This window comes from Spea bombifrons, chromosome 4 (assembly GCF_027358695.1).
Source record: "Spea bombifrons isolate aSpeBom1 chromosome 4, aSpeBom1.2.pri, whole genome shotgun sequence".
NCBI classification, from domain to species: Eukaryota; Metazoa; Chordata; class Amphibia; order Anura; family Pelobatidae; genus Spea; species Spea bombifrons.
Genome location: NC_071090.1, coordinates 73,125,248 through 73,139,183, shown reverse-complemented (window position 1 = coordinate 73,139,183; position 13,936 = coordinate 73,125,248). Strand labels below are relative to the sequence as shown.

The 13,936-nt window shown below is 40.9% G+C and overlaps 1 protein-coding gene across 4 annotated transcripts in view; it reads right to left on the bottom strand.

Annotated features, from left to right (window-relative positions):
• HERC1 (HECT and RLD domain containing E3 ubiquitin protein ligase family member 1) overlaps positions 1–13,936 on the bottom strand; it is a 69,655-nt gene that overhangs the window by 26,717 nt on the left and 29,002 nt on the right. For 2 of the 4 annotated variants that reach the window (XM_053462056.1, XM_053462057.1), the window contains exons 24-41: positions 13,497–13,821; positions 13,283–13,403; positions 12,991–13,039; positions 11,808–12,070; positions 10,661–10,879; positions 10,448–10,568; positions 9,941–10,178; positions 9,206–9,381; positions 8,816–8,971; positions 7,711–7,817; positions 7,296–7,400; positions 7,018–7,194; positions 6,426–6,665; positions 5,078–5,161; positions 3,837–4,348; positions 2,018–2,778; positions 1,530–1,728; positions 671–831 (exon numbers count right to left, since the gene is read on the bottom strand). In XM_053462056.1, coding sequence (XP_053318031.1) covers positions 671–831; positions 1,530–1,728; positions 2,018–2,778; positions 3,837–4,348; positions 5,078–5,161; positions 6,426–6,665; positions 7,018–7,194; positions 7,296–7,400; positions 7,711–7,817; positions 8,816–8,971; positions 9,206–9,381; positions 9,941–10,178; positions 10,448–10,568; positions 10,661–10,879; positions 11,808–12,070; positions 12,991–13,039; positions 13,283–13,403; positions 13,497–13,821 — 4,014 coding nt within the window. The remainder of the gene's footprint in view (positions 1–670; positions 832–1,529; positions 1,729–2,017; positions 2,779–3,836; positions 4,349–5,077; positions 5,162–6,425; positions 6,666–7,017; positions 7,195–7,295; positions 7,401–7,710; positions 7,818–8,815; positions 8,972–9,205; positions 9,382–9,940; positions 10,179–10,447; positions 10,569–10,660; positions 10,880–11,807; positions 12,071–12,990; positions 13,040–13,282; positions 13,404–13,496; positions 13,822–13,936) is intronic. The other 2 variants (XM_053462060.1, XM_053462058.1) reach the window with 2 other exon arrangements.

Sequence of the window (13,936 nt, the reverse complement as noted above, 5' to 3'; positions counted from 1 at the left end):
TGTGATTTTACTCGAATTCATTTTTTTTTTTTTTTTTTTTTTTTAAAACAAAACATCATTACCCTCACTACCTCTACCACGCCAAATTCTTCTCTGGCTAAACTAAATTTAAATCCACTTTAAACTACTGTGACCTGCACCTTATCAGCCTCTATCATGCTCCTTAACCCCAGTACTGCTGCCCATGTCTCGCTTAGATGTCTGTAGTTAGTATCGCTTTTGACTTGACAAAGGGAGGTTAATACTCTCAAAAGCATGTCCTTAAAAAGGAATGTTAGTCCAATAAAAAAAAAAAGGATTTTATACTACTGGACTAACATGTTTCATACAGGCATGAGAGTTAATAAGTCAATTTGAAACAGTAGTTTCATCCTGAAGAAACATGTTCAAATGGGATCCTCTAATATACTTAAACATATAGATATAACACACTAAATGGCAGTATCTCACAGAACGATGAAATTTGGCAGGAAAAAATTTAAGTTTTACCTTACTGACTCCCCTTTACATAGAAACATAGAAAGCGATGGCATTTAAGAACCATTCAGCCCATCTAGTCTGCCCAATAATGTAATGAAGGACACAACCCAAGTAAGCTTCTATTCCAAAAACATCTCCTCCCATCCCCCACTTTAATGAATAAGCCCAATGTGTATTTCTTGCAACCCACCTGTACGATTTGTGTGTCTTGATGGCTGTGAGTCAGGTGATGTAAGACTCTGCCTCCTTCCCACCTCATCTGTAGGGGACGTGGGCAGCGAGGTGATAGGAGGGGTTTGAGCCCGACGGGTAGGGAGCACGGTAGTGGTTGGGTAACTAGAAAACATTTGCCTGAAGAGATACATAGAAAATATATGAGGGAAACCCAGAAGAAATTAAATGCATTTTTTAAACCGCAGTGGGAAAAATAATAAAACATCTGGAATCAAGAGACATGCAACACATTACTAGAAATGCCTTAGCTGGCACGGAGCTAAAGATGGAATGTCTTTTTACATACAATCACTGTAGGCGGTAAATGAGGGAAAGGAAAATCTAATTCTATGTGTCAGGAAGGAATGCATCCATACGGAACAATAAAGTACAGCAGTAAAAGGGACCAATAAATTGGTGGAGTCATGAATCCATGGATCGTAGGATCCGCTCCAGAACTGCAGCAGGTCTCTCGTTGGTCAGACAATTTGCGCCAGTGACTGGCTGCTTCAAGCAGCCAATCAGTGGCAGTAAAGGACAACCACTCAAATAAATCAGAGTGATGCATAAGGGGGTCTTTTTAGTCGCTCCCCAACCTGGAACAAAAGCCAGGCCAGGACTGAAGCTAACTGGCTTAAGTATATCACGCGTCATCTCCTGCACATATGGAGGATTAAGTAGAATTCCTCCCTTGCATTTGCAAGGCAGACACCATGAAAATTTTAAGGGATCATTCAGCTTTATATGCATTAAAGTACACAGGATGATGTGAAGTGTCTCTTTAAGAGGCACTACAGATTGTTAGCTTTTCCACAAGCTAAATTTACGTTTGGTACCTTAGCAGGCTAAGAGGCATTACTCCTGGGGACTCAGATGCTGGCACTGTCTCTGTGTCCGTCACAGGGGTGGTGGCTGTTGTAGTATCTTCTAGTGAACTGCTCATGAAAGAGGTGGTACTGGAAGCAGAGGGGCTGGTGGTGACTGGTGTTTGAGCTTGCTGGCCTTGGTCACATTCCTCTGCTTGTTGGTCTAAATCTATTAGGTAACCATGTAAGAAACAAAACAACAATTTTACAATTTTGACCAGACAATATTTTTTCCACTTTTAGAATTGTCACTTTGCTTGCTTAGCTACTAAAAGTAAAAATGTCAGCCTCACTAAGGAAGATTAAACCTAAAAAATCTCTGTTTAGCTTCTAAAAGCTGAGCCTGTATGTATGTATTAGACTGAAGTGTCTAGCCACTGACGTTATAGTTGTTAATCAGTATATTTACATATTTAACATAAAACCTCTACATAAAATGATACATAGGGATGTCATACCTTGCCTTAATCGACCACCAAACTGCTCTTCCAGTAACCCATGAACCACTAGCTTGTAAATCATGGCTTGTGCCCTCTCCAAATCAGCCAGTCCAAGGGCTCTCTTTATGGGTGAGCGCATAACAGCCCTCTTCACCATGTGACGCATTAGGAACTGCAAGGCTGCCCGCATTTCCACATCCTCATGCACAACAGGGGAGCTGGCACAATCAGAGTTATGACCATTCTCTGTCAGAACCTTAGGGATCAGGAGAAGTTCTGCATATTTGCTGCAGCTCAAAAGCACTCCAAGAGACTTCATTGCTCCAAGGTTGATATAGGAGAGCTGCACGGCTCTGATCTCAGACGGGACAACTTCGTGGCCTCGTTGAATGTGATCGTGGGTCTTTCGCTTCCCATCTGTAGGGTGGTGTTGAGAATCAACCATTGATGCATCTCCTAGGTGCGGAATTTGTTCACTTTCTGATTTTGGTGCTAAACTGACAACGGCTTTTCCTTCATCCTGGGTTCGAGATTCTGTGACAACCTCTGGATCGCCTCTCTGCTCCGGTTCCCCTTTTTCCTCTGACTCATGGCGGTGCTTCTTTTCATGACGCTTAGCACTAACTTTGCCTGGGTCTTCATGGATGCCTGTCAGGTATGTGAGGTCAAGCAGCGTTGAGGCCGTCAGCCCACGGAAACGAGCCACATCAAAGGGAGGGGGGTCACAAGGCTCCAAGTTGTAGAGAGGGGTGTCACTAGGCGACCAAAAAGTTGGGAAGCTTTGGTTGAGAAAAAAAATCGGAATGACACAGGAAGAGGCAAGTGAGGGACAGACAAGAGGAGAGTACAGGAAAAATGTAGGTATATATACACAGCTGCCAACTCTCTGAGATATGCAGAAAAGCACAATTTACCTTTGTGTCAGAAATACCACCGTACCAAAGAAAAGAAAGAAAAAGCTAAGGAAAATGGTGAAATTATACACAGCACAGGAAAGACCATGGGCTATAATGACAAGCATACAAGAACAATGGTGATAAGGATAAGCAATGCAGTCTAACAGAGAGAAGTATAGTTAATAGTTACTAATGGAGTGAAGGAGTTCTGAATCACAGGAACATTTAGGGTGTCATTGAGTGACTGCATATCGTATCTTTATTTTAATATGCTCTCATTTTTGTAATCTGCATAAAACAGAGCTAACCTTGCACACATTTCAGAATCATTGGCAGCGGTGGATAAAAAAAAAATAAAAAAAAAAATAAAAAAATAAAAAATGTATAGCATACAGGAATTATTGAAATAAAAATAAAGATAATATAGAGCTCAAAGAGGTGAGAAAAGGAACAAGGAAATTCAAAATTACCGCACAGAAGGCAGCATATATTGCACAGATCCCTGGCCTTTTTATCGGGTTATCCCTCCTTTCAATTTGCTCTCGATATATACATCTTAAAAGATTACTATTGACCATATTATACATATATTCACAGAGCTTATAAACAAAATAACAAACGTCAGTTTCATGTGAGAAGATCAATACATTTGTCACAGGTGACTGTCAAGCGTCTAGAGCATCTGTTAAGAATCCATCACCGGTGCACACACCAATCTATTCACTTACATAGTTTAAGTGTCAAGAAGATTGAGAAAATTTTTGTTTTTTCAATGCATTAGACAGGGCAAACCAAGCTCATCCCACAAGACAAACATTCACAGGAGCTGGCTATTCTGCATATTAAACGTATGTATGGGTACTTTCATTTCATTGAAGTGCTTTTGTTGTTACATTTAGTAGTTGCGTACCTATAATTTCTTAAACCAGAACAGCACATACCTGATGGTGATCTCGGCCTCGTCCCACTGTACTTTGGCAGAGGTACTGCCTTCCTTCACAACACCCAATAAGGTGGCATGTCGACCAGTCTGCTTATGCACGCAGCGCCCTCCAACGCGAAGTCCTGTGTCCACCCCCCCAATCACGGCTAGAACCGGCCACACCTCCATACAGAGTGTCTTCAGGTGTGCTTCCCCCAGTTCAGCCAAACCATGTCTGCCATGTTTCCCTCTCTCCTCCTCCCGTTCTTCTCGGGATTCGTGTTCTTCTCTGCTTTGCACAGAGCGGCTCTTTTTCAATTTGCCTCCTGCTTCCCGTAAGCAGCTTTTGATTTTGTGCAGCCTTTCTATCATCTTTTTGTTAATACAGTGTGTCCAGCGCTCAGTGCGGTGAAGAACTCTAAGGAGCTGCACAGTGGACTCGGCCAAAACGGTGGCTACAGGGCTGCAGATGGGGTCTCCGGGTAAAAGGTCTCTAGGGGTTCCTCTCATCTGCATGTCACAGATCTTTACCTGGAAGAAAAAACTATTTGCAAGTGTTTGTCCCATAACATGTACAGTAAATAGTACCAACGATATGTTCTATTACTGGGCACCAAGTCAATACTAACTTGGTTATTTGTGAACAGTGTTTTAGCCATAGAAATGTGATATATTTTAGGGGACCATTGTTCATGTAGTAAGATGAAGAGTCACACAAGCTTTCAAGAAGTCAAAGCTCCATTCATTGGACAACTTTACCCCTAAATGCACTAGTCCACGTTGACCCTCTGATATCAGTTACACAATCATTTCTAAGGCTCTGAAGCTCAACCAAACCAATGTCAGAACAATAGTAACTCAAATGGATTGGGACAGTAGCGATTCTTCCCATGAGCAGGCATTCCGATCAAAATCATCAAGAGCAAGGAGTAAAATCATCCAAGTTCACAAAGAACCCTAGGGCATCAAGGGAACTGCAGGTATCTTCCCTAAGATAAGATGACTTCTCCATACCAGAACCGGTAGGATGAAACTCCTTCCCCGTTATGAAATACCGCCTTCCCTATTAGGAACCTCATACTAATGTTCAAGCATGAAAGCGGCAGTATCAAGGAAGCATTAGCTTAGATTTTCATCAATTTACCTAGGCTTGAATGTGCAGTCACACACACATTTCAGTATACGTTTCAAATGTGCCTTATGCATACCAAAGAATAGTATGATGGAACAAACAGGAATGTAAATTAAATCTCAACATACCTTCTCTCCAGGATTACTACTGTAAAACATCACACAGGGGTACAACTCAGCTGCATCTACATCTTCAAATGCCAACTTGGGCTCCTATCACAGAAAGCAAATCAAATAACAAAACATAAATTAAAGAATTAGAATGCATTGATACGCATGATTATTATGCATGGAGTATCACTTAAAATACATGTATAATAAAGGACTTAGGAACCATCAAAAAAAAAAAAAAAAAATCTATAAATTCTCCAAAATAGAAAACTACAGATCAGATAATGTTATACACGATGTGTCAAATTCAATACTGCTATGTCTTTGTTTCTATGCAATTGATAAACAGAAGCCAGAAGTATCAAATAGACAGAACACGTGAATCTTCACATAGACCTGGAGTCCATCAGTGAGCCTTGAGTCAAAAAGACATTTTTATGCTAACACAGAAACAGATGAAAAGCTGCATAAGCTTTTTGGAGCAAAGAGGTCTCTTTCACATATAGATTCCATCTGAGGAACATACCCCTGAGGCCCCAAGTGTTTATGTGAGACTTAACTCCCCCTAGGCTATTACGACTAGATCCTGCTTAATTTGGTAAATGTTTTTGTCAGATTAATATTTATTACACCACATTTATTTTCTATATTTGATAAAAACACCATCGGAATTATATTATGTGTCTACGTATACATGATTTTTGTTTGGCTTTTGATTTACTGCAATATGCATCCTGCAGTAGTAAGTTATCCATTTGGCTGTGGCATAACCCCAAAACACATAAGTTAAACAGCAAAAAATATCAAAATACCCTCAACATATCTACTGAACAAAAGTATTGTTCATACAAAGAAAAAAAAAACGGAAGAAAAGCATATATTGGAATATGTTCTGTCTCTTAACCCCTTAAGGACAATGGGCGGTCCCTAAACCCATTTAAAACAATGCATTTTGAGCCCGTACATGTACGGGCTTTGTCATTAAGGGGTTAAACAAGTTGAAACACCGGGTAGTCTGTCTCAGTAACTCTATAGTCAGTATACATGCCAGAGGCTGCTCAATATGTACAAAGAGCGATACAATTCCAATCATATTGCATTGCAATTATTTACTGTTATCATATGAACAGTATGCGTTTGTTTTTTTCATGTGTTTAATAATCAACTTGTGTGCTCCTGTATTTATCCAATGTTATACATCAGATTTAGGGTAACTTTTTAGTGTTAGAGGACACTTTACTCTTTTTTTTTTTTTTTTGCTGTTACACCTCTGGTTTGCTGACATGACTCCAAGTTACCACAGATGCTACATTTTCTAGATAAGCTTTCCCAGACCCATAACTAAACATGACCTGTGGAACCTTACCTCTCCATTTTTGCCAAAGGACACAGTTCGTGCCTCCATGTCCAGGACACACGTAATAAAGTCTCCTTGTGTAAAGCTAGGCAGAGTGAGCGTCTGCTCCCCATTATGATAAAGGTTTCCACTATAAGCTCGATAGAGCCACATGTCTGAAGTGGTGCGGTGGTTGAAGTCATGGACTGGCCAGCGGGAAACACCCACACACGTGCCTTCGTTACCTCGGTTTTCCTTCACGATGTAGAACTGCAAGTTTAAAAAGGCAGGAAATAACAAAAAAATTACATAGTACGTAGGCCACATCTGTAAGCTACCAGTGACCTAATATTTCATTAAAAAAGATGTAGCCACAAATGGGTAAACAAAGCCTATACATATAAACACAGCATTCTGATATCTACTCATGATGGAGTTTACCATCATGAGCTCTCTGACACAAACCTTTAAAGCAGAGGTGATTCTTTACACCTTATCTTATATAGCATCTTTATCATTTTATTCTCCCCTCCCCTACGGAAATGATGGTGGTGGTCACTTGATAGCACATCTAAACCCCACAGTAACCAGCTCTACTATAGGCTCTGAGCTGCCCACGTACCTTCCACTGGTAGCAGCCTGAGGTCACACCCGTGGATGCCAATCCATAACCTTTACCCCCACTTCCATGGGTCAGAATCTGCCCATTCTCCACAAGGCAACACTGGGCCTTTTCTGGATCAAAAGAGACTTCTTGTATGGGCAGATCTTCCTCCTCCTCCTCCAGCTCCCCCTGCTTCTGTGTGGATGAGCAGAGACAATGAGTATATTTACAAATAACTAACCAGGCAATATGGTTACCTAAGCCTAAGGGATGCTATCTAAAATAAGATCACATACCTGCAGCTTTGTCTCATGCTCCTTGACCTGGACAGCATGTTTGGCCTGAGCGATAGGAGCTTCCCACATACAGTCTGACAGGAGAGAAAACAGCCGCTCCACTACCTGTAGAAAGAACAATGGCAAAGGGTCATCCATGTCCGCTAACAGGAATGGGCTATCACAAGGTAAGAGTATTAAGTACACTTGAAATTGTTTAATAGGAGAGCCAATGTTGCAAAACACACTTTGTGGTCTTCTATAAAGTGTGTTAGAATAGAAATATATGTTTTATGGAGCATGCACTCAATTAAAAGCACTGCTGTTTACTTGTTTAATTGCCCAAAATGTATTCACCTGAGAGGCAATGCTTTATTTTATTTTATTTGCATGGAAATACAGGTCAAAGTGCCATAGTCTTTCATTAACACTGTACCTGAGCCATTTGATCATCCTCCACACTAGATTCACAAGCAGGAAGCACAGCTTCTAGGACATGTAGAGCAAGAAGTCTGGTCCTAAGGTTCCCGACAAGCGGTACACCTGAAACAGAAAAAGATTAGCAAAGGCAAGTCATTTTTACAGAAAGATGTCATTAAAAGGAAACAAACAATATTAGTAATAGCGTGGCAGTGGTTAAAGAGACACTCACACCATCATATGCACTTTAATACATATGATAGCTGGGTGGTCGCTTTACAGATTCTGCAGAATTACTGCCACTGGTTGACAGTGTAAGAAGCAAATTAGCGGCATTTTACCATATGTTTGTTAAACCATGATTCTCCTTTTCCATATTTGATGAACCCGCATAAATTATAGATCATTTTGTTCAGGAGAAGTATTTATTCACTTTTTTTTTTGCACTGTTCCCAGTGCATTACGGCTCAAAATCCCTTTGGGGATCTCTCATTCATTGGGGCTCCCAATGAAATTTATTTATTTTATTTATATTTCACTTTTTTGTGGAAGGGGGAGAAACTATTTTTCTCCTTCTCCTGAATTGTTTGTGCTGATCTCACTAGCCCTGCATTGCAGATTGTAATAATTGCAACCAGCCTCCAGTGAGGCTCACCTGTCCTCAAGTGAACATCCAGTGAATGTCAGCAGTGACACTTACCAAAAGTGAATGCTTAAACACAGTCAAGCATTTCTTTAATGACAGTGTACTGGGGTTCGGGGGGGAGCAACGCTACACATGATATGATTTTTCCAACACAGGATAGCCTGACAGCCGATAGACAGCTTGATGTCCGGTGTAGCGACAGGGAGATGTCCCTGCAACTGCAACAGGACGTACCTGTGCGTCCTAATGGGCATCTTGCCGCAAGGGTTAAGGACATACAAGGATGTCTAAAGGGGACTGAAAGGATAAATTGAGGTTCTATGGATGACACGTTATTGTTTTCTTTGAGTTTACAAAGATTTTGTTTTCCCGTGTTCTAATTGTCATGCAAGGTAAATCTAGATAATGATATAACATCCAGGATTCACACACAAAAGGGATCAAGGATTGTGGAGATCTCTACAAGTTGCCGTACCTGAACTGCATTTCTGTGAGGCAATGTTGAGCAGAACTTCGGTCCATTTGGGAGATGCCATTTTAGACTGAATAGCCTTGGAAGACACTACTCTGCGCAGGAAGACTAGGAAGTCCCCAAGGTGAAGCTCAGCTGTGCGCTGCTTCCTCAGTGTAGCTGTAAAACACAGGCTTTAAGCATCATCATTTAAGCATTTTATTTATTGTGTATAAAATAAAAGGATAACGCTCATTTTTCACTATACGCGATATTACTTTTTACACTCCCCGATCTCTGCAGACATAAAAAAGGAGAAAGAGATCGCCCCTAATGCTTGGTGGATCTTGGCAACGTTAACGCACTCCCTAGAATGCATTCCAGGCAGCCCGGTAAAACCGATGTTATTCATACCTCTGAAATCTTTCCTTTCACTTTCTCCTATTAATGCTTTTTTGTCTTCCACTTCTTCATCCCCAAACGAGGCCAGAAGCATCACTCCTGCCTGAGAAAGCAGGTTCTTTAGTTGGCTGCAGAGCAGATCTAGCAACGCCTGCACCACTTTCGGACTCAGTTTATCAGCATATGTCCTGTTTGGAGGAATGACAATTACAGTTCAATAATCAAAAAGATTATAGTTAATTATAATACCAAAATATTAAAATAATGGTCATATATTCAAGCAAAGTAAATAAAGGAAAATAAACACACGAGAAGCATGTGACATTTATTGAAAACTTTAAACGCAACCCCAGTGTCTTTAATGCTGCATAATTTTCAGAGAATGAGATGTAGGCACCGTATTTTCTCTACCTTCAACATAACAGCTGAGTAACTAGAGGTCAGCACTGATGCTCTCTGAGAGCACCTCTATCAACTGGAGGTTGATTAGTACTTGCCATGGCAGGGGTAGCAACCTGTAATAAATGTTGAACGGTGTTCTTTACAGCTAGCCTCTGTTTCTGGTTTAAAGAAGCGATAATTATCACCTCTACACGATGGGCCCACCACTGACAGTTTCAAAATGTTGGTTAAATAAGGTCTTATTTCACAGACGGATAAGATGGTTGTTTCAAGTAACTATTTGTCTTCAATAGTATTATTAATACGAAGTTTCATGTTTTACAACAGTCTATAACCAATGCTCACCCTGTCGTGATGGCAAGAATCTGGAGCAGTCTTGTGCTGGCTACCTTGAGGGCAGTGCTTAGCTGAGACACTCCAGATTTGGGCAGCAGTTGAAGTGGCTGTCCCAGCATGGTGTCTGTTCCACACAGTTGGGAGAGAACGCTCAGCAGACCAGTGGAGATGGCCAGGGACACATCAACCGGCTGATACCGCACACTGAGAGCAAAGACTGTCACAAGGAGGAGGCGCTGCTGAGCTTCTGAAAGGGAGATGTGGGTCACACATATGCTAAAGGAGGTACATAGATTATAATAAAACTCGGTACTATGACATTTTTTTGCTCCTTTATTAAGAATGGAGGAAGAACTTTCTTTTTTCTGCATACAGCAGGAAAAATGGATGTGTGTGTATACATTATAAATATATATATCTAGATCTCTATTTATCTATACACGCACGTCACGTAGCATGGGCATGGAACTTCTTTAAAAGGTATAGGAGAGTTTATTAGGAAAGAAAGTTACTGACCCACATGGTGTTTGTTGGCTTGCAGTGCTCTGTCTAGTGTGGCAGATAATTGCTGGTATATTTTGTGCACAGCCTTCTGGATCTCTCCTTGAATACTCTTTTTTGATGCACGGATCCCATCCTGTAAATAAAAATCAGATGGCTTGTCCTTCCTCTATCAAAATTAAGTGTCAAAGCTGCAAGTAACTTTATGCCAACACAGGACACTTTTACCTGATAATGGTGTAGGTGTACACTCTCCCCTTTGGTTCCACCATGTCCAATGGTACCCAAACCGAAGCATCCAGCCAGGAACTGCAGCCTAACGGAAGTGAGCAGTGAGGATGACTCGAAGGATGCAGAAGCTTGTCGGCTGCTTAGAGTCTGTGTATTTCCCTTCTCTTCCATTCCACACAGCAGCACAAGAATTTGATGTAAAGCTTCCAGTCGGAGCTAGCAGGAGAACAAAAGGGGGTGATATATACTAACAACTCCATTGCTGCAATGGACAAGCAAACAACTCTGGAAAATCCCAAACACATTACACATATATATATATATATATATATATATATATATATACATACATATACATATATATACATATATACATATATATATATATATATATATATATATATATATATATATATATATTCCTTAACAACCTAAACCTATCACAGTTAATATGAAATCCCATGCTTTAGTAGTGTAAAAATGTTAGGATCCTGTTCCGTTCCAGTGAGAAAAGTAATACTGCATTTGCAAGCAGCACATAAAGACAAAACGGAGGGCCCAGGAGGTTAGGGGGTTAATTGTCAACGTATTCCTTTCTTTAGACACACTGAATCATTTCTGCGGGTACAACAAGGAATTATTTAACATAATTACTAAAAAACAGTCTGACCTACAGGGACAGGGATTCGGAAATAGTTTTGGCAGATCACAGGCAATCAGATGTAAAAGGGATACCCACACAATATAAAATCTAGTTCTGTTAAGTAGTGGCTACATAAAACGTATTCTAAATGCAATGGGTGTGACTCAAAGTCAACTAAAGTCTTCATATCCAGCCAAGTAATTAGAAAGGAACCTATTAATTGATGCATAAAAAGCACAAAGTACTTTGCTTGCGTACATGTTTTGTTTTTCATTACTGCATAGTGTTCATTCCGAAGTAACACTACACAGGTAATGTTAATATTTTGCTATAAAAAAACATTAGCTGTTCCTACATAGAGTTCAACAAGAGACATTTCTTAATCCTTAATGTTCTCTTGGACTAACACTATAAAGTTCATTTGTGTGTTTAACAATGGCACCAAGAGTAATCACTACTTAAACATAATTATTGCTTTCATAGTATTAGTTACACGGATACCTCTGCCCTCAGTTGCTGTTGTTCCAAGGCAATAATACAGGCCTGGGGAGATGTAGACATCCCTTCTTCAGGCTCTTTGAATCCAGGAGAGGTGCCCACATCTCCGCTTACAAAGCTCAGTGCATTCTCTATAAGTGTATGAACTCCCAGTGTTCTGCCATCATCCATTTCAGCATCAAAACTGCAGTACGAGCCACAGAGCCAGTCCCGACTGTGTTTAAGACGAGCCCAAGAGTCACTGGTAGGGGGTTCAGATGGGGAGCCTGGGGAGAAGGAAATACTGATCAGAGAATTTCAAAGTTTGATTTAATACTCCATTTAGGAGTTAGATGCAAAAAAAATAAATAAAAAAGTAAAAGAAATGGCACCAGCTCCCTCATCAGTTTGGCCTTTGTCAGACTGGTCAGTTTAAACTGTGAGCAGCGACAAATGAGTACATATAGCAAGATTCCAAACCAGACTTGGCTTTTATGCAAACAATGCTTTAGACTTACGACGTAGCAGCAATGAGCTCTACCAATACCATCCTCCTGATATTTGGCAGCACATCTAAGAGAAATAGTTGCACCCTTAACTAAAATTATTAGGTTATAATACCATATCTGGACTAACAGGCCTTTTGTGCATACAGTGGATGATAAAATGCATGCCTCTGTTTTGCAGTTCAAAGCATGGTAAGCTCATACAATGGATCATGTTTTAAATGAAGGCAAGAGCCAGTTCGGAAGAAGCTTCAAATAGACAAGGAGAGGTGGGAACATGCCATTAGGTACTTGCTTGGCGGTCTTCTTTTTCCTGGGGCTCAGCATGCCAATGGGGGACAAGTGGACTAACGGCCATGTCAGAAGAAAAAAAGAAGTTTGGTGGGGGGGGGGGAGACAGAGTTAAGATTAAGGAAGCTCATCTGGCGAGATAAACATTTATTTCTGTTTTCCATTAGGGAGCTGCAACGTTTATAATAGTAGAGAATACATTTCTGGGCTGTGCCAGTCAAGAAGAGGAGCTAATGATCTCTGTGTCCATTAGTTCCTAAAGGTCCCATATCCTATAAAAAGCTATGGCCAAAAAAAGCTTAAGTGGAGCTAAAGGCAAACCAGGTTTCTTAGCCTCTCTGAGCACACACTACACAACAGGCTACTACTGCACGACCTCCCATCCCTACAGATGCCATAAAACATCCTACCTCTTTTTCTGTAGGCTGCTAGGTCAGAGTCTGTATTTTGTCTTCCGCTCTGAAACAGAAAAAAAATAAATTGCCTTATTATTAATTTTACAGTAACGTGTATATGTTAATTATATCTTTTCACAAATGTACAAGGAAAGGTAATTGGGAAAACAAGAAGGGACTTGAGCAGATCTCAAGTAGATCCCACGTAGCGAACCATGGGTCTACAGTACCTAATAGTTAGTAGATTTTAGTTAAACCGTCTACCTACTACACAACACTGCAGCATAATATTCCTACATTAACTTACCAAAGAGTATCCTTCTTCATCCGACTCAGGCTGAGAGAGGTCAGATTCACTCCTAGATTTGACTAGTCTGTAGTTTGGGTGAATGTGGACAGATCTTCTTTCTGCTGTGAGACTTTCACTCCTGTTAGTAAAGTTACCATAAAGTTGAAACAAACATGCCTTGCTCATACTCTATTCAGACCTGGTATAGTAATGTTTATTCATAGGTGGTTACCTTGTCATCGCAGCAGCGGCCTCATTTGAGCTTCCTGGCGCTGGGTGGTGTTGACCGTCCTCCCTTGGTTTTTCCAGCAGATCAATCACTGGACTTACCCCCAGAAGGAGGAGGGCAGAGCGGTGAATCACTGAGTTACAAGCAGCAGTGTAGAGGTCCTGCCCCTCGGTTAGGTGACCACTGTCCTTTCTTGCTTGTACCAGTTGAGGAGCCTGGTCTTCCACACGAACCCCTGGTCCGGGGCCCCCAGAAGAGCCTAAGCTCACCCTGTCCCGTTCTCGGCTGCGTGCCACCTCACGGGCTGATAGGAAACATTGAAATATTTCTGTAATGTGCAACACAAGAAAGACAGGAAGGCAACTTAGGACAAGAGAGCAGCAACATCACTGAGGAAAGACAATTGGAAGCAGGTCTTGTCTTCAGTGGCGTTTCTATAGATT